Source organism: Schistocerca serialis, chromosome 2 (genome assembly GCF_023864345.2).
Source record: "Schistocerca serialis cubense isolate TAMUIC-IGC-003099 chromosome 2, iqSchSeri2.2, whole genome shotgun sequence".
NCBI lineage: Eukaryota > Metazoa > Arthropoda > Insecta > Orthoptera > Acrididae > Schistocerca > Schistocerca serialis.
The window spans coordinates 972,772,062-972,791,005 of record NC_064639.1 but is presented as its reverse complement, the minus strand read 5'-3'; the positions used below and the strand labels follow the sequence as shown (position 1 = coordinate 972,791,005).

Genomic DNA, 18,944 nt, shown 5'->3' with positions numbered 1-18,944 from the left:
TGAGATGTACTGATGGGATTCCAGAAGTACGTACCTCCTATTTCTCTACAGAAGTACCATATGTCACGACTCTTGCTTTCCGTTTTGGAAGCTTTGTCTCTTGAATTCCTTTGTTGTAACATGGTTCACACCCGTTTGATGTTTTCATTTCTGTGTGAAGTGTACGCGGCATCTCGCCTGCTCTGACTATTCATCACATTTAATTGGGACGGTAACATATTCTTAACACAGGACTCGTATAACCAGTGTAGAGTATGACAGTTGCCAAGACTGCAGAAGAAGAACAGACACTTCAATGACCGGTGTATGTATGGTATATGTTAACCGGGGACCTGGAAACGACGGAGAGGTTCCGTCTCCGCCGCAGCACAATATATATAAATGACCTAGTAGATAGTGTCGGAAGTTCAATGCGGCTTTTCGCGGTTGATGCTGTAGTATAGAGAGAAGTTGCAGCATTAGAAAATTGCAGCGAAATGCAGGAAGATCTGCAGCGGATAGGCACTTGGTGCAGGGAGTGGCAACTGACCCTTAACGTAGACAAATGAAATGTAATGTATTGTGAATACATAGAAAGAAGGATCCTTTATTGTATGATTATATGATAGCGGAACAAAAACTGGTAGCAGTTACTTCTGTAAAATATCTGGGAGTATGCGTGCGGAACGATTTGAAGTGGAATGATCATATAAAATTAATTGTTGGTAAGGCGGGTGCCAGGTTGAGATTCATTGGGAGAGTACTTAGAAAATGTTGTCCATCAACAAAGGAGGTGGCTTACAAAACATTCGTTCGACCTATACTTGAGTATTGCTCATCAGTGTGGCATCTGTACCAGGTCGGGTTGACGGAGGTGATAGAGACGATCCAAAGAAGAGCGGCGCGTTTCGTCACAGGGTTATTTGGTAAGCGTGATAGCGTTACGGAGATGTTTAGCAAACTCAAGTGGCAGACTTTGCAACAGAGGCGCTCTCCATCGCGGTTAGGCTTGGTGTCCAGGTTTCGAGAGGGTGCGTTTCTGGATGAGGTATCGAATATATTGCTTCCCCCTACTTATACCTCCCGTGGAGATCACGAATGTAAAATTAGAGAGATTCGAGCGCGCGCGGAGGCTTTCCGGCAGTCGTTCTTCCCACGAACCATATGCGAGTGGAACAGGAAAGGGAGGTGATGACAGTGGCACGTAAAGTGCCCTCCGCCACACACCGTTGGGTGGCTTGCGGACTACCGCAGTCCACTTCACCCCTCCGCCGCCCCACACCAAACCCAGGGCTAATATGCGGTTCGGCCCCCGGTGGACCTCCAGGGAACGTCTCACACCAGACGAGTGTAACCCCTATGTTTGCGTGCTAGAGTAATGGTGGCGTACGCGTACGTGGATAACTTGTTTGCGCAGCAATCGCCGAGGCAGATGGAATACCGCCTAAAAACCATCCACAGACTGGCCGGCTCACCGGACCTCGACACAAGTCCACCCGGCGGATTCGTGCCGGGGACCAGGCGCTCCTTCCCGCTCCATTAAGCCATGCGTTAGACCGCTCGGCTAACCGAGCGGGCTCAATGACCGGACGGAAAGTTCACAATTTTGTGAAAAAATGTTACGCGAGGGAGATTTGAACACGAATCTCCCGCTTTGCAGTCTTAACATCGAGACCACACAACCCGAGCCCGTGATACTTGCAGTTCGCTCGATGTTGAACATCTTGGACCGTTCACTGGTTTTGTTTCTGTTGTGACAGTTCAGTAGACTTCTTCCTGTTTTCAAGCTTGATATGTGTTCAGTTTTTGACGGGTTATCCACTGGGCCATCTTACCACTAAATCAGAGGGGTGTGCGGTGGGGAGTTTCCCTTGTAAGTAAGAGTCCACCAAACTACGGCGCCGTGTACAAATGATCCCCGTTGAGCTCCTTGGTCGCATACACAGATAACTGATTGCTGCAGCACGTAGGCTGCTTTGACTGAGAGCCATCAGTGTTGTCACGCTACTTGCTGGTATTTGCAGAGGCGGCCGCAGTTCGCGACCGCCAGACAGTCCGCCGCCGGCTGGAGCTGAGGAACCGGCTGCAGTGCCGCAGCTTCCGCTGGTACCTGGACACAGTCTGGCCCTCGCACTTTTTCCCCACCGAGGACCGCTTCTTCGGCAAGGTAAGTGCAGACACCTCGAATCGTTGCGTCAGAGTTAGAGAGCGGTGGATGGTGCATAGTCTCGGTGAAGGTACAGGTCGCCTGCGGTATGCTTTAGGCACGAGATCGCACAGCTGTTCTGCTGCATCTGAGTCGAGTCCCGTTATAAATTGCGTGACGTTCCTCTCGTGTTGGACCACATTTTATTTGGTAACATTAATGTGTTTTGTGACACTGCAGTTAACAAGCATAACCAGCTTTCCTGGGTAGCAACGTACGAGGGGCGTTTGTAAAGTCCGTGCAAAAATAAAAACTACTTACGTGTTTGGGGTAAATCTTTTTTATTCTTCGACATAGTCTCCTTTTAGACTTATACACTTCGTCCAACGCTGTTCTAATTTGTTCATCCCTTCCGAATAATAGGAATTGTCCAAGTCAATAGCTATTAGTTGCTGCAATCACCACCTCGTTTGGATAAAATCTTTGTCCCGCCAGCTATTTCTTCAAATTGGGGAACAAATAGTAGTCCGAGGGAGCCAAGTCTGGAGAATAGGGGGGACGTGAAACGAATTGGAATCCTATTTCCATTAATTTTGCGACCACAACTGCTGAGGTGTGTGCTGGTGCAATGTCGTAATGGAAAAGGACTTTTTTGCTGTCCAGTCGCCGGCGTTTCTCTTGCAGCTCGGTTTTAAAACGGTCCAATAACGATGAATAATATGCACCTGTAATAGTTTTACCCTTTTCCAGATAGTCGATGAGGATTATCCCTTGGGGATCCCAAAACACAGTCGCCATAACCTTTCCGGCCGAAGGAATGGTCTTCGCCTTTTTTGGTGCAGATTCTCCCTTGGTAACCCTATCCATGTTTCATCGACAGTGAGGAAACGACGCTTAAAATCCTGCGGATTCATCCTGAACAGCTGCAAACCATCCTCGCAACGCATCTCATGATTCCGTTTTTGGTCAAGCGTGAGCAGTCGCGGAACCTGTCTTGCGGATAGCTTTCTCATGTCCAATTGTTTATGCAAAATATTATGTACCCGTTCATTCGAGATACCCACAGCACTAGCAAGCTCACGCACCTCAACTCTTCTGTCATCCATCACCATATCATGGATTTTATAAATGATTTCTGGAGTGGTAACCAACACAGGGCGCCCAGAACGTTCAGCGTTACTTGTGCCCATATAGCCACTCTGAAAATTTTGAAACCACTTACAAACTGTTCTAATCGAAGGCGCAGAGCCACCGTAATGTTTATCAAGCTTCTATTTAGTCTCCTGAGGAGTTATTCCTTTCATAAAGTAATGTTTAATCACCACACGAAATTCTTTTTCGTCCATTTTTTGACAGTCACTCGACTTCCTTGATTCACAAGAATGCCAAACACAAATAATTAGACCAATATGGCTGAAAATTGGAGTGCGTTCTTTCCAAAGGTGCTACTACCTCAACATAACCTCGATACGTGCCGGTGGTGCCATCTCTCGGACTTTGCACGGACTTTTCAAACGTACCTCGTAGAGTTCTATAGCTGCGAGCAGGAAGACGATTCCGCACTGGGAACGCAGGCAGAGACACTAGCGGCACCGAAATATGCCAATGGCGTGAGAAACGGGAGAGAGAACCCTACTCTTGAGATACTGATTGTTGGGGCCCCACCAACATTTAGGCGCGAAGCTAAGACAATTTATTAAATACTAGCGAACCCGGAAATGCTTCGCAATTGCTAAATATGTGTGGGAATTGGAACATTCTCCGGTGAACAGACTGACTTCGGCCGAGATCGCTTAGCTTCCAATATTGATCCTTCCCGAACAAATTTATCAGACGGTGAATGTTTCTCTTGCAAGGGGCCCTTGGTGTGTTAAACTAGATTACATTAGATTAATACTAGTTCCATGGATCATGAATACGATATTTCGTAATGATGTGGAACGAGTCGAATTTTCCAATACATGACATAATTAGGTTAATTTAACAACATACTTAAGTTAATATAACAACTTTATTTTTTTGTGTTTTTTGTTTTTCTTTATTTTTTATTTTTATTTTTTTAATATTTTTGTTTTGTTTTTTTTTTCTTTTTTTTCTTAATTTATATCTAAAAATTCCTCTATGGAGTAGAAGGAGTTGTCATTCAGAAATTCTTTTAATTTCTTCTTAAATACTTGTTGGTTATCTGTCAGACTTTTGATACTATTTGGTAAGTGACCAAAGACTTTAGTGCCAGTATAATTCACCCCTTCCTGTGCCAAAGTTAGATTTAATCTTGAATAGTCAAGATCGTCCTTTCTCCTAGTATTGTAGTTATGCACACTGCTATTACTTTTGAATTGGGTTTGGTTGTTAATAACAAATTTCATAAGAGAGTATATATACTGAGAAGCTACTGTGAATATCCCTAGATCCTTAAATAAATGTCTGCAGGATGATCTTGGGTGGACTCCAGCTATTATTCTGATTACACGCTTTTGTGCAGTAAATACTTATTCCTCAGTGATGAATTACCCCGAAATATGATGCCATATGAAAGCAATGAGTGAAAATAGGCGTAGTAAGCTAATTTACTAAGATGTTTATCACCAACCGTCTCTGCGTCGCAGCAGGTCCTTTCGTTACGTGAAAAAGTAAGGCAACTGCCGATCGGTGCTGCGTTCTTAGTTGTCCATTGTCGGCCATGTTGTAAACACTAGTCTCCTAGCGACGGTATCGTGAATTAAACGTCATTTCCTTACTCTTCTGTTTCTCCAAGCTCTGCTGCCAAGATCATCAACGGGATATCTCTTGCTACTGATGCACTATGTACGAAATAATTAGTGACACATTTCGTGTGCGGCCCTGTATGGCCTAACGGTGTAATTAACTGTTTTCTGATGTTAGTCAATAAATGCATCGTCATGACATCTCGAACTTTATAATAATGTACAGTGTAAGGCAAAGAAAAGTGGCACGGACGAGTGGATATCTTTTGTGGCAGCATTAACGGAGGAGGAAAAAAACCTACAGTTACTTCCAACAGGATGGAGTAACATTGAAGTACATTTACACAATCTTCACTCCTGACAGTTTTGTTAGCAGAAGTCAGTTTGGTCGCTGCCATAGCTGGCCACCCAGGTTACCTGATCTGTCAGTGTGCAGTTACTTTGTGTATGTGTATCCCTCAAGTCTAAAGTGTATCGTAACAGCCCTCGCAGTCTTAAAAGAACTGCAGCTGGGCATTTCGGATGAGACTGCAGCAATTCCAGTAGTCCAGTTTCGATCTGCGTTCGGCAACTTGCTGACCAGGGCCCAGACGTGCCAAGAGATGAGTAGTAGTCACTTTAAATATCTGCTATAGCCAGGTTAGTACAGTATTTCCTGTCCTCTGCTGTGTTTCTTTGTACCATGGAACTCTGTTCTCCGGACCATTTTTATTTGCCCCACCTTGTGTATTAGCTACGCACATGTCCACTTGCAGTCATACAGGTAGACAGTTTGCATGTCCAAACGCAAACGAATCCAGTAGCGCTACAAGAATTGCGTCAAGGAACTACATGGCCGAGAAAACTGCACAGAATAGGTAGGGGGAGTTTCCAGTGTCGATTCACTAAGCTGATTCAGGAAGGAGTTAACTTTTGCAGTCTTAAGTGGGAAGGAACAGTCACACTGTAAGCCACCCAAACCACTTTCTATGGACTCATGGCTAGACTGAGAAACTTTTACGGAAGTTTACTACCTTGGGAGGGTCTCGTAATACGAAAGAAGATGTATGCTGACTTTCCCTAGCCGGGTTGTCGGTAGCGTCTGTCGCCTGCCGTTACACAGCCAATAGGCCGTGTAAGGCTCGCGCAGAATAACATGGCACCGGTAGTCCAAGCATTCTGTGACAGCCTAATGTTAAGTTTGCAAAAATTATTACCTGAAAACAAAACCTGTGAGGTATAGGAAATTAAATATTAAATAGTGTTTCTTTTTCATCAAACTCGTTTCTAGCTGGCGAACATGGCCACAAAATCCGCAGAGTTGCGGAACACGGTTTTTCTGAAATAATTAAAAAATTATACCTCCGATCGAGAAAAGTTAAAGGAGAAAGTTGTAGGGTTGAAAAAGATCTATCGGTCGCTTTTTTGTAAGTATCGATTGCTTTCTTATGCTTCGAGATATATTGAGAAAACCCTTAATAATCTGGTTCTCCAAAACTCGTTAACCATCACGTTCCCATACTTGCTATTTACTGAGATAGATCGCTATAGCGCGTTTTGAAAAATTAAAAAAGTTATTGTTCTAAATACATTGATTTTTGGAAAAAAGGCGCTCTCGGTAAACTGGCTAGAACTTCTCAGGGCATGCCCGTACAGTAACGGTTTTAGGCTTATTTTCTTCGAAAATAGTTGTGTTACCATGCTATTAAATAATTTTTACGATTTTATTAATTGTAAGGATAAAAAATTGACTTCGCACAACTTGAACTTTCATTGAGCGTATCTTTTTAACTTTCTCAGTTTTATTTTATGAAAGTCATTTTTAAGGAAAGAAACTACTGACATTTTTAAGAATTTAAAAAAAATCTATTACCTTGTGGAACCGAGGTATATTTTTAAAAATCTAGTGGTCGCAATATTTTACAACGATATGCTTGATGGAAATTAATATTGAACACTTATATTTTCAAGAAAACAATACTAGGCATGCTTCATTCATTTTTAGTAGTGGTAATAGAGTAATAAAGTGAAGTGTGAAAGCGCGGAGTGTGTCAGCTGGAGCGGGCGAGGAAGTCGGGGGAGCATGCGCGCGCTCGGGTGATTTTTGATATCTCGGCTTCTGGACCGCGTAAAAGACTCCATTTGTTCTTAGTCTGGGGTAGCTTGACGGAATAACTACTAATGTTACGGTTATTTTCGCCTTACAAACAAAATAGCCCCGGATGTATTATTTAATTTACGATTTGTTTATATTTATCGTCATTTTAATAATTTTGCATTATTACAACAGAATCTTTAATGAAACACCTTAAATGTTTTGTTTAATTAATGATAAATACGTTATATTTGTTCCAGATTTCTTTAACCCTTACTTCATTACTGTTCTACCTAATTACACTCCTGGAAATTGAAAAAAGAACACCGTGAATTCATTGTCCCAGAAAGGGGAAACTTTATTGACACATTCCTGGGGTCAGATACATCACATGATCACACTGACAGAACCACAGGCACATAGACACAGGCAACAGAGCATGCACAATGTCGGCACTAGTACAGTGTATATCCACCTTTCGCAGCAATGCAGGCTGCTATTCTCCCATGGAGACGATCGTAGAGATGCTGGATGTAGTCCTGTGGAACGGCTTGCCATGCCATTTCCACCTGGCGCCTCAGTTGGACCAGCGTTCGTGCTGGACGTGCAGACCGCGTGAGACGACGCTTCATCCAGTCCCAAACATGCTCAATGGGGGACAGATCCGGAGATCTTGCTGGCCAGGGTAGTTAACTTACAACTTCTAGAGCACGTTGGGTGGCACGGGATACATGCGGACGTGCATTGTCCTGTTGGAACAGCAAGTTCCCTTGCCGGTCTAGGAATGGTAGAACGATGGGTTCGATGACAGTTTGGATGTACCGTGCACTATTCAGTGTCCCCTCGACGATCACCAGTGGTGTACGGCCAGTGTAGGAGATCGCTCCCCACACCATGATGCCGGGTGTTGGCCCTGTGTGCCTCGGTCGTATGCGGTCCTGATTGTGGCGCTCACCTGCACGGCGCCAAACACGCATACGACCATCATTGGCACCAAGGCAGAAGCGACTCTCATCGCTGAAGACGACACGTCTCCATTCGTCCCTCCATTCACGCCTGTCGCGACACCGCTGGAGGCCGGCTGCACGATGTTGAGGCGTGAGCGGACGACGGCCTAACGGTGTGCGGGACCGTAGCCCAGCTTCATGGAGACGGTTGCGAATGGTCCTCGCCGATACCCCAGGAGCAACAGTGTCCCTAATTTGCTGGGAAGTGGCGGTGCGGTCCCCTAAGGCACTGCGTAGGATCCTACGGTCTTGGCGTGCATCCGTGCGTCGCTGCGGTCCGGTCCCAGGTCGACGGGCACGTGCACCTTCCGCCGACCACTGGCGACAACATCGATGTACTGTGGAGACCTCACGCCCCACGTGTTGAGCAATTCGGCGGTACGTTCACCCGGCCTCCCGCATGCCCACTATACGCCCTCGCTCAAAGTCCGTCAACTGCACATACGGTTCACGTCCACGCTGTCGCGGCATGCTACCAGTGTTAAAGACTGCGATGGAGCTCCGTATGCCACGGCAAACTGGCTGACACTGACGGCGGCGGTGCACAAATGCTGCGCAGCTAGCGCCATTCGACGGCCAACACCGCGGTTCCTGGTGTGTCCGCTGTGCCGTGCGTGTGATCATTGCTTGTACAGCCCTCTCGCAGTGTCCGGAACAAGTATGGTGGGTCTGACACACCCGTGTCAATGTGTTCTTTTTTCCATTTCCAGGAGTGTATTTTTGGTGTAAAATTAAGTAAATGCTACATATCAGAATAAGTTGAAAGATTTTTTTTATTTACACAAGTTTTTTAACAATACAACTGTGTATAAGATACGTATAAATTCAGATAGCTAAAAAGAACACACGCAACGAAAGTCCAAGGGTTTTGAAGTAATCTTTTGATCCTTACAGTTAATAAAATCGTAAAAATTATGTAATAGAATCACAGTACAACTCTTTACGAGGAAAATAAGGCTAAAAACGTTACTGTAGGAGCATCTGCTGAGAAAATCTGGCGAATTGTCGGGAGCGCCTTTAAAAAATTTATATATCTCGAACAGTAACATTTTTTAATTTTTCAAAAAATTCCTTTTTTAACTTACGGCGGGCTATGAGTACAGTATCTAGCAAGTATGTGAACGTGAATGTTAACGAGTTACAGAGAACCCGATTTTTAACAGTTTTTTCAGTGCACCTCGAGACGTCAGAAAGCAACCGATACTTTTAAAATAGTAAACGATAGATCTTTTTTAAGTCCTACAATTTCTCCTTTAACGTTTTTCGATCGGAACTACAATTTTTTAAGCATTTCAGAAAAACCGTGTTTTAAAATTTTACGGATATTTTTGGCCATCTTCGCCTTCTTGGATCGAGTTTCACGAAAAAGCAGCTCAGTTTAAATTCTAAATTTTCTGTACCTCATAGTTTTTGTTTTCAGGTAATAATTTTTTGCAGTTACTCCTCCATAATGCCGCCTCAGTAGAGAGTCGCCAGCCGTCCTGCGCACTTAGAGCTAGGACGAGCAACTCTCCCGCATTTCTCCCGTAATCTGCCTTATTGTATCAATTTCTTTTTAATCCTCCTGCTCCCTTACTTCCGTATGTTTCTCCCGTGTGTTGCGCAGCCGTCACTGTTACACACTGACGTGACAAAAGTCATGGAATACCTCGTAAATAACGTGTCAGATCTACTTTCGTGCATGTAGTGCAGCCACTCGGCGTGACATGGACTCGGCAAGTTGTTGGAAGTCCCCGCTTCATAGAAGTCCGTAACTGCGAATGTGTTGCCGGTGCAGGACGTCCAGAATGTTTTCAGACCAATCGAGAACACCTGTGTCACGTGACATGGCGCATTGTCATCCAGAAAAATTCCGTCGTTGTTTCGGACCATGAAGTCCGTGAATGGCTGAAAATGGTTCAAAATGGTTCAAATGGCTCTAAGGACTATGGGACTCAACATTTGAGGTCATCAGTCCCCTAGAACTTAGAACTAGTTAAACCTAACTAACCTAAGAACATCACACACATCCAAGCCCGAGGCAGGATTCGAACCTGCGACCGTAGCAGCTGCGTGGTTCCGGACTGAAGCGCCTAGAACCGGTCGGCCACAGCGGCCGGCGGCTCAAAATGGTCTCCAAGCTGCCGAACATAACCATTTCCATCAGAGGACCCTGTCCATTCCATGTTAACACGGTCCACACCATTATGGAGCGACCACCAGCTTGCACAATGCCTTGTTGACAACTTGCATCCATGGCTTCGTGGGGAGCCTGCACCACCCTACCATCAGCTCTTACCAACTGAAATCGGGACACATCTGACCAGGCCACAATGTGTTGACTCCAACAGCTATGGTTACGAGCCCTTGAGAGGAGCTGCAGGCGATGTCGTGTTGATAGCAAAGGCTCTCGCGTCGGTCGTCTTCTGCCATAGCCCATTAACGCCAGATTTCGTCTCACTGTCCTAACGGATACGTTCGTCGTACGTCCCACATCGATTTCTGTGGTTATTTCACACCGTGTTGCTTGTTTGTTAGCACTGACACCGCTAAGCAAACGTCGCCTGGCTTCGGCCACTGGGTTGTCTGTGGTGAGAGATAATGCCTAAAATTTGGTATTCTCCGCACACTCTTGACACTGTAGTTCTCGGAATATTGAATTCCCTAACGATTTAATCCTGTGAAGTACTGTCAATCAAATTCCCTGATCAAGTGCGTCGATATGATAGTTGTCGGGTGGTGTGTGCTTAACATGTTGGTATGAAGTATTTTTAATGTTTCGGAAGACGAATGGCGACTGCTAAGTAGCCATAAAAAGTTCCAGTTCCGACCCTGTTGACAGACTGCCCGATACCGACTTAAATCATTTTCTTGAAAGGTAAACAATTGCCTACACTATACAGGATGTTACAAAAAGGTACGGGCAGACTTTCAGGAAACATTCCTCACACACAAAGAAACGAAATATGTTATGTGGACATGTGTCCGGAAACGCTTACCTTCCCTGTTAGAGCTCATTTTATTACTTCTCTTCAAATCACATTAATCATGGAATGGAAACACACAGCAACAGAACGTACCAGCGTGACTTCAAACTCTTTGTTACAGGAAATATTCAAAATGTCCTCCGTTAGCGAGGAAACATGCATCCACCCTCCGTCGCATGGAATCCCTGATGCGCTGATGCAGCCCTGGAGAATGGCGTATTGTATCACAGCCGTCCACAATACGAGCACGAAGAGTATCTACATTTGGTACCGGGGTTGCGTAGACAAGAGCTTTAAAATGCCCCCATAAATGAAAGTCAAGAGGGTTGAGGTCAGGAGAGCGTGAAGGCCATGGAATTGGTCCGCCCCTACCAATCCATCGTTCACCGAATCTGTTGTTGAGAAGCGTACGAACACTTCGACTGAAATGTGCAGGAGCTAGATCGAGCATGAACCACATGTTGTGTCGTACTTGTAAAGGCACATGTTCTAGCAGCACAGGTAGAGTTTCCCATATGGAATCATGATAACGTGCTCCATTGAGCGTAGGTGGACGAAACTAAAATCAGCTCTAACATGGAAATTAAGCGTTTCTGGTCACATGTCCACATAACATCTTTGCTTTATTTGTGTGTGAGGAATGTTTCCTGAAAGTTTGGCCGTACCTTTTTGTAACACCCTGTATTTTTCCCGTTCCTTGAGAGTTACGGTAAAGGCGGGAAAGGGGGGAGAGGAGCCGCGGACTACCTTGCCCCGGGTATGGGGTGGCCGCGAGAGGGGAGGGGGGGAAGGTTTACTTGTTTCTCCATCAGTATTGGCAACCCACGGATGTACTCGCCTCGTACAAAACAGCAGCTATGTTATAACTAAGACGCGGACGTAACAAGGACTCGCGGAAGTGGATTATATAGACGTTCATGTTTAACCACACTTGTTACAAAATTTTTTCCTCAATTGACTCGCACATCGCAACATCATTTCGCAACGTTTCAAAAGAGTCAATTAAGTTAGCATCAATCAAAAACAGAGGACGGTCAACAAGAAATATTCCGGTTTGCGTACAGTAGTCTTCTTTCCATTATGTACCTACTATACTGTTCAGGGTTCACGTGCGTGTTCATGAATCAGTTTTCATCACTACTTTCTTCCAGTGAGGGTCCATAGCTTCTATAAACGTTTTAAATGATGTCTTCTATCTTTCAGCTGCTGTCAGAACTTTATTTTACAATTGCAGTTTCGGCATTAACCCATTTTCAAGCATCTAAAAAACGTAACACAACGTAATGAGAATAATTTTATGTGGGATTAACAGTAGGTACAACCAGTGTTGTGGTTTGTTGACATTCAATCACCGTACTTACATGATTTTCTCTGTTAGTTCTTCCTCTGTTAGTTCTTCCTCTGTTAGTTCTTCCTCTGTTAGTTCTTCCTCTGTTAGTTTTTTGTAAAATGCTTTCCATTGACGAAAAAATTCTCTAACGGTTGAATTACGTTCGTCGTGCCATGTGGAATCTGAAGTATCTCTACTTCTTTTTCAGGGTGAGCTTGAAATACAGCTTTTAATGAATCAGAACTTTTATGACCTGACTACGAATCTAGAAGGAGAAGAGATTTGTTGCCGCAGATGAAAAACAGGATGCATGAAAACTGTAACGCTTTCATTTCCCATTCTTTCCCCGATTTCGATGCGTCTACCTCAAGATTGTCTGCGTAGGACGTTGTTCTTTTGACACATGGTCCAAAACGTCCGACTGATTCTACATACAGTTTAGGCAGGAATGAACAATGTAGACTAATTATGAGCATTATAATGTACGAATGTGTGAGTGCAGTCTAGGACTGCGCAGTCGCCTGTGTATGTTTTTCCCTTTCAATAAGTCTTCTTTTAGTACGCATTTCTTTTTGAAAACCGGACTGATCTGCGTTATTAAAGTATGATTTACTAAAACTAACGGTCTTCGCTTTGCATTCGTAATAAAGGCTTTTATGAATTCAGCTTGAATGACTTCATCTTCCGACCTGTTTCTCGATACAAATTTTGTTATTTTTCTTGACAAAATTTTATGTGATCTTTTGAAGCGACTACTCGAACTTTGAGAAGCTGTAAATTCTTTAGCGCCTATCGCTTTTGCAATATCGAACGCCCAACAACGTAAAGTTGTATCGCTGGGGGAAGTAGGTTTACTTCGTTAAAAAGCGCGAACGTGGAAAAATGTATTAATTTTAATGTCTTTGAAGCTGCCAGATAAGTGGAAATGGTAGATCCCTTGTTTCACATCCCTAACTCTGTCCAAGAAGTATTCGCATTTTTCGTGCTATGACAGTAAATTTTTCATTCTGGTTCCCAGCTTTCACTCTTCCACGATTTTGCCATTAGATCGCTATAGTTTGGCAACCGATATAGGTTTTTGTTGACATGGGTGACGACTGATCTGGTATAGGTTTTTGTTATTGTTTTTCGAACCATGTTGCTTGAGTTGGACTCCTCTACCTTTACCTGCCTGCTATTATCGAACCGGTCCAGTATAACCTAACGTGTCCTCAGAGCTCACAAGATTCATCACAACCTCAAGGTGACGTGCCAGCAGGAGGTTTTTGTTTTATTTTTTAATTTTATCGTATTTCTTAATTTTTATTTTGTTATTTATTTTTTATTTTTAAATTCTATTTGATTTTTGTTTCTTAATTTATTTGTTTTATAGTTACTAACAATTCATTCATATACGCATGAAACCGTATATGCAAACATATGAAAAAACCATAAATATTTAATACAGTGCACAAAATAACAAGAAATAAAAGTACGATACCGAACGAATGGTAAGAAACGTACTCGAATGGCTATACAAAAGGCCGCTGGTCCTGGCTAAACCAAAAATGTTTCACCCCATGTTCCTAGCTAAAAATAGTTATTATTTAATAGGAATCGAGCATATAGACACCCTCCCCCCTCCAACCACAATTCTGCACGCAGACATTTCATACATGTTTGTTACAGCGTTTTTGCATTGTTACGATAGTCTATTTGTGATATCGTCCAGAGATAGGGGCTACGCAAAGTCTGCATCGTGAATCGATGTCACAGACATTAGCGAGAGCTCGCTGCAATCCGCAACGACGTAGGGGAGGCGGTCGTGAAAAGCAGTGCTCTCGAGCTGAGATTAATGCAGTGTCGAGCATGCAAGAGCTCGCCCAGTTTGCGACCTCAGTTTCAGCAGTCAGCATCATGTACGTCTGATGCTTTCTAACCTTTCTGAGACCACTACCCCTGAGTGTAATCAGATATTAGCTAGAACCCTCCATCCCTCCCCTCATACACTGTCATAAACTTCAGCGCCTCAACAAACTTTAGGATGAAAAAAATTTTTTTAACACTTTTATTATTAAAATGACAAAAGATAAATGATACTTTAATTTTTGCAGATGTTTTGATATACTAGATGTTTCTTTTTTATACCATGACCTAATAAGTCAATGAGGTAATTTGGCGCCGCTTATTTCTAACAACCATTTTTTTTTAAGACTGGTGCAGCAGTTCTCAACATATCGCGAGTGACACACTTGTTACAAAACATACTTCCTCTGCATCACTCCTATTCCTAGAGACACTTGTTTTATCCATAGCCAGCACCCACCTTTAAAATCAACCGCACTTATTATTTGCAAACCACTCGATTGCTAGACTATTTGCTTCTGAAATGACAAAAACTGGAAGAATTCAGGCTACCAGTGCTTTGTATCTGACTATTGCAAATAATAATAATAACAATAATAATAATAATAATAATAATAACTTATCTGAAACCTAAAGATCAAGCAGACACAGCAAACCCAGCAAAATATCGCCCCGTAACATGCCTACCAACAAAATAAAAAATATTAACTTCAGTCATTACACAGAAATTAATGACACATACACCACAGAACAAAATTATAAATTAAGAACAAAAAGGCTGCTGCAAAGGAGCACGAGGATGTAAAGAGCAACTGATAATAGATGCCGAGGTGACATATCAAGCTAAAACTAAACAAAGGTCGCTACACTATGCATACATTGATTACCAAAGAGCTTTTGATAGTGTACCCCACTCATGGTTACTACAGATATTGGAAATATACAACGTAAATCCTAAATTGATACAGTTCCTAAACATAGTAATGAAAAATTGGAAAACCACACTTAATATCCAAACAAATTCAAATAATATCACATCACAGCCAATACAGATTAAGCGTGGAATATACCAAGGAGACTCATTAAGTCCTTTCTGGTTCTACCTTGCTCTGAACCCACCATCCAACATGCTAAATAATACAAATTATGGATATAATATTACTGGAACATACCAACACAAAATCACACATTTGCTATACATGGATGATCTAAAACTACTGGCAGCAACAAATCAACAACTCGATCAATTACTAAAGATAACAGAAGTATTCAGCAATGATACAAATATGGCTTTCGGAACAGACAAATTTAAGAAAAATAGCATAGTCAAGGGAAAACACACTAAACAAGAAGATTACTTATTGGATAACCACAGCGACTGCACAGAAGCGATGGAAAAAACAGGTGCCTATAAACATCTAGGATACAGGCAAAAAATTGGAATAGATACTACAAATATTAAAGAAGAACTAAAAGAAAATATAGACAAAGACTAACAAAAATACTGAAAACAGAATTGACAGCAAGAAGCAAGACAAAAGCTATAAATACTTATGCTATACCAATATTGACCTATTCATTTGGAGTAGTGAAATGGAGTAACACAGAACTAGAAGCACTCAATACACTTACACGATCACAATGCCACAAATATAGAATACATCACATACATTCAGCAACAGAAAGATTCACATTAAGCAGAAAGGAAGGAGGAAGGGGATTTATCGACATAAAAAACCTACATTATGGACAGGTAGACAATTTAAGAAAATTCTTTATAGAACGAGCAGAAACTAGCAAAATACACAAAGCAATCACTCATATAAATACATCGGCTACACCATTGCAATTTCATAACCACTTCTACAACCCTTTAGATCACATAACATCAACAGATACAAAGAAAGTAAATTGGAAAAAGAAAACACTACATGGCAAGCACCTGTATCATCTAACACACCCCACATCGATCAAGACGCATCCAACACATGGCTAAGAAAAGACAATATAAACAGTGAGACGGAAGGATTCATGATTGCAATACAGGATCAAACAATAAACACCAGATATATAAATGCAGACTTTGCAAACAACAAATAGAAACAGTAGATCATATCACAAGCGGATGTAGTATACTAGCAAATACAGAATACACCAGAAGACATGACAATGTAGCAAAAATAATAGATTAACAACTTGCCATACAACATAAACTAATAGAACAACACGTTCCCACATACAAGTATGCACCACAAAATGTACTGGAGAATGATGAATACAAATTATACTGGAACAGAATCATTATAACAGATAAAACAACACCACATAACAAACCTGACATCATACTCACCAATAAAAAGAAAAAATTAACACAACTAATCGAAATATCAATACCCAATACAACAAATACACAGAAGAAAACAGGAGAAAAAATTGAAAAATACTTCGAACTGGCTGAGGAAGTCAAGGACATGTGGCATCAGGATAAAGTTGACATTATACCAATTACACCAATTATACTATCAACTACAGGAGTCACACCTCACAATATCCACCAGTACATCAACGCAATACAGCTACATCCAAACGTATATATACAACTACAGAAATCTGTTATTATTGATGTATGTTCAATTACCCGAAAGTTCCTAAATGCAATGTAACATATACCTTACTGTTAAAAGGAAGTCACGCTTGATCAAGGTCCGCGTCACTTTCCATTTTTAACCAGACTTAACGTCTGAGAAAGGAAAGAACTAATAATAATAATAATAATAATAATAATAATAGTAATAATAATAATAATACTGCCTATGACCTACATCAGTGTAGTATCCATCACAATTTTACTGTTACGTTGTGCTGTAATCAGTTCGTTTATCTGTTGCGAAGTGGATAATGAAGCAATTTCTGGTCCTCTGTGGGAACTACCTACAATTCAGAGAAGGCATTTTCATGAGAGATTTAAGTGTAAGTACCTCAGTTGTACTGTCATAGGTGCATAGTACAAAAAAGTACAGAATATGTGAGTAGTGGTGGACTATTTGAGGAACATTAGCTTCACAAGCTTTAACCTGCCCCACATTGTATAACACGTTAATGCTACTTTTTGAAGAAATATGTAATCATTGTTAACTTAGGCAATCAGTGTTGCGAGTCCTGTGAAACTGTAATAACAACAATAATCTCTCAAAAATAATTCAGAGTAGTGACCTGAATCCAGTCACACCTTTTCGTTTTTATCCCCTAAAAATTTCATTTTGCCCTCAGGGGGTAATTATCCCCAAGTTGGGAACCAGTGAATTCTAGGAGAACAGTGTTTGTCGAAGCCTCAGTGAAGCATGTAGTTGTGTTAATGTAGAACTTTGTACTTCAAGAGAACATTTTGTTAATCTTTGATCAAGTCATGCTTTCATAATCAATGACAGTTGCAAACTATTAAGCAATCCTGTGGCAAAGAACTGCGTCAAAATAAATCATTTATTTATTTATATAATAAGGTGAAGTAATGTTTCACGTGTTCTAATATGATATGCTACCTCACTGAGCACTCAAAGAACCCACAGTTCGTGATCTCTACATCTAAATTTACACTCCGTAAGCCACCCAACGGTGTGTGGCGGAGGGCACTTTACGTGTCACTGTCACCACCTCCCTTTCCTGTTCTAGTCGCGTATGGTTCGCGGGAAGAAAAAATGCCGGAAAGTCTCCGTGCGCGCTCGAATCTCTCTAATTTTACATTCGTGATCTCCTCGGGAGGTAGAAGTAGAGGGAAGCAATATATTCGATATCTCATCCAGAAACGCACCCTCTCGAAACCTGGACAGCAAGCTACACCGCGATGCAGAGCGCCTCTCTTGCAGAGTCTGCCACTTGAGTTTGCTAAACATCTCCGCAACGCTGTCACGCCCACCAAATAACCCTGTGACGAAACGCGCCGCTCTTCTTTGGATCTTCTCTATCTCCTCTGCCAACCCGACCTGGTACGGATCCCACACTGATGAGCAATACTCAAGTATAGGTCGAATAGGTGTTTTGTAAGCCACCTCCTTCGTTGATGGACTACATTTTCTAAGAACTCTCCCAGTGAATCTCAACCTGGCACCCGCCTTACCAACAATTAATTATATATGATCATTCCACTTCAAATCGTTCCGTACGCATACTCCCAGATATTTTACAGAAATAACTGCTACCAGTGTTTGTTCCGCTATCATATAATCATACAATAATGGATCCTTCTTTGTATGTATTCGCAATACATTACATTTGTCTATGGTAAGGGTCAGTTGCCACTCCCTGCACCAAGTGCCTATCCACTGCAGATCTTCCTGCATTTCGCTGCAATTTTCTAATGCTGCAACTTCTCTGTATATTACAGCATCATCCGCGAAAAGCCGCATGGAACTACCGACATTATCTACTAGGTCATTTATATATATTGTGAAAAGCAATGGTCCCATAACACTCCCCTGTGGCACACCAGAGGTTACTTTAACGTCTGTAGACGTCTCTCCATTGAGTGTTAACATGCTGTGTGCTCTTTGCTAAAAACTTTTCAATCCAGCCACACAGCTGGTCTGATATTCCGTAGGCTCTTACTTTGTTTATCAGGCGACATTGCGGAACTGTATCGAACGTCTTCGGGAAGTCAAGGAAAATGGCATCTACCTGGGAGCATGTATCTAATATTTTCTGGGTCTCGTGAACAAATAAAGCTAGTTGGGTCTCTCACGATCGCTGTTTCCGGAATCCATGTTGATTCCTACAGAGTGGATTTTGAGTTTCCAGAAATGACATGATACGCGACCAAAAAACATGTCCTAAAATTCTACAACAGATCGATGTTCAGAGATATAGGCCTATAGTTTTGCGCATCTGCTCGACGA

General features: G+C 42.2%; 1 protein-coding gene across 1 annotated transcript in view; it reads left to right on the top strand.

The window, feature by feature from the left end:
* LOC126458375 (polypeptide N-acetylgalactosaminyltransferase 1-like) overlaps nt 1–18,944 on the top strand; it is a 361,706-nt gene that overhangs the window by 306,696 nt on the left and 36,066 nt on the right. The window contains exon 10 of the mRNA XM_050095350.1: nt 2,004–2,146. Within this exon, the coding sequence (XP_049951307.1) occupies nt 2,004–2,146 (143 nt within the window). The remainder of the gene's footprint in view (nt 1–2,003; nt 2,147–18,944) is intronic.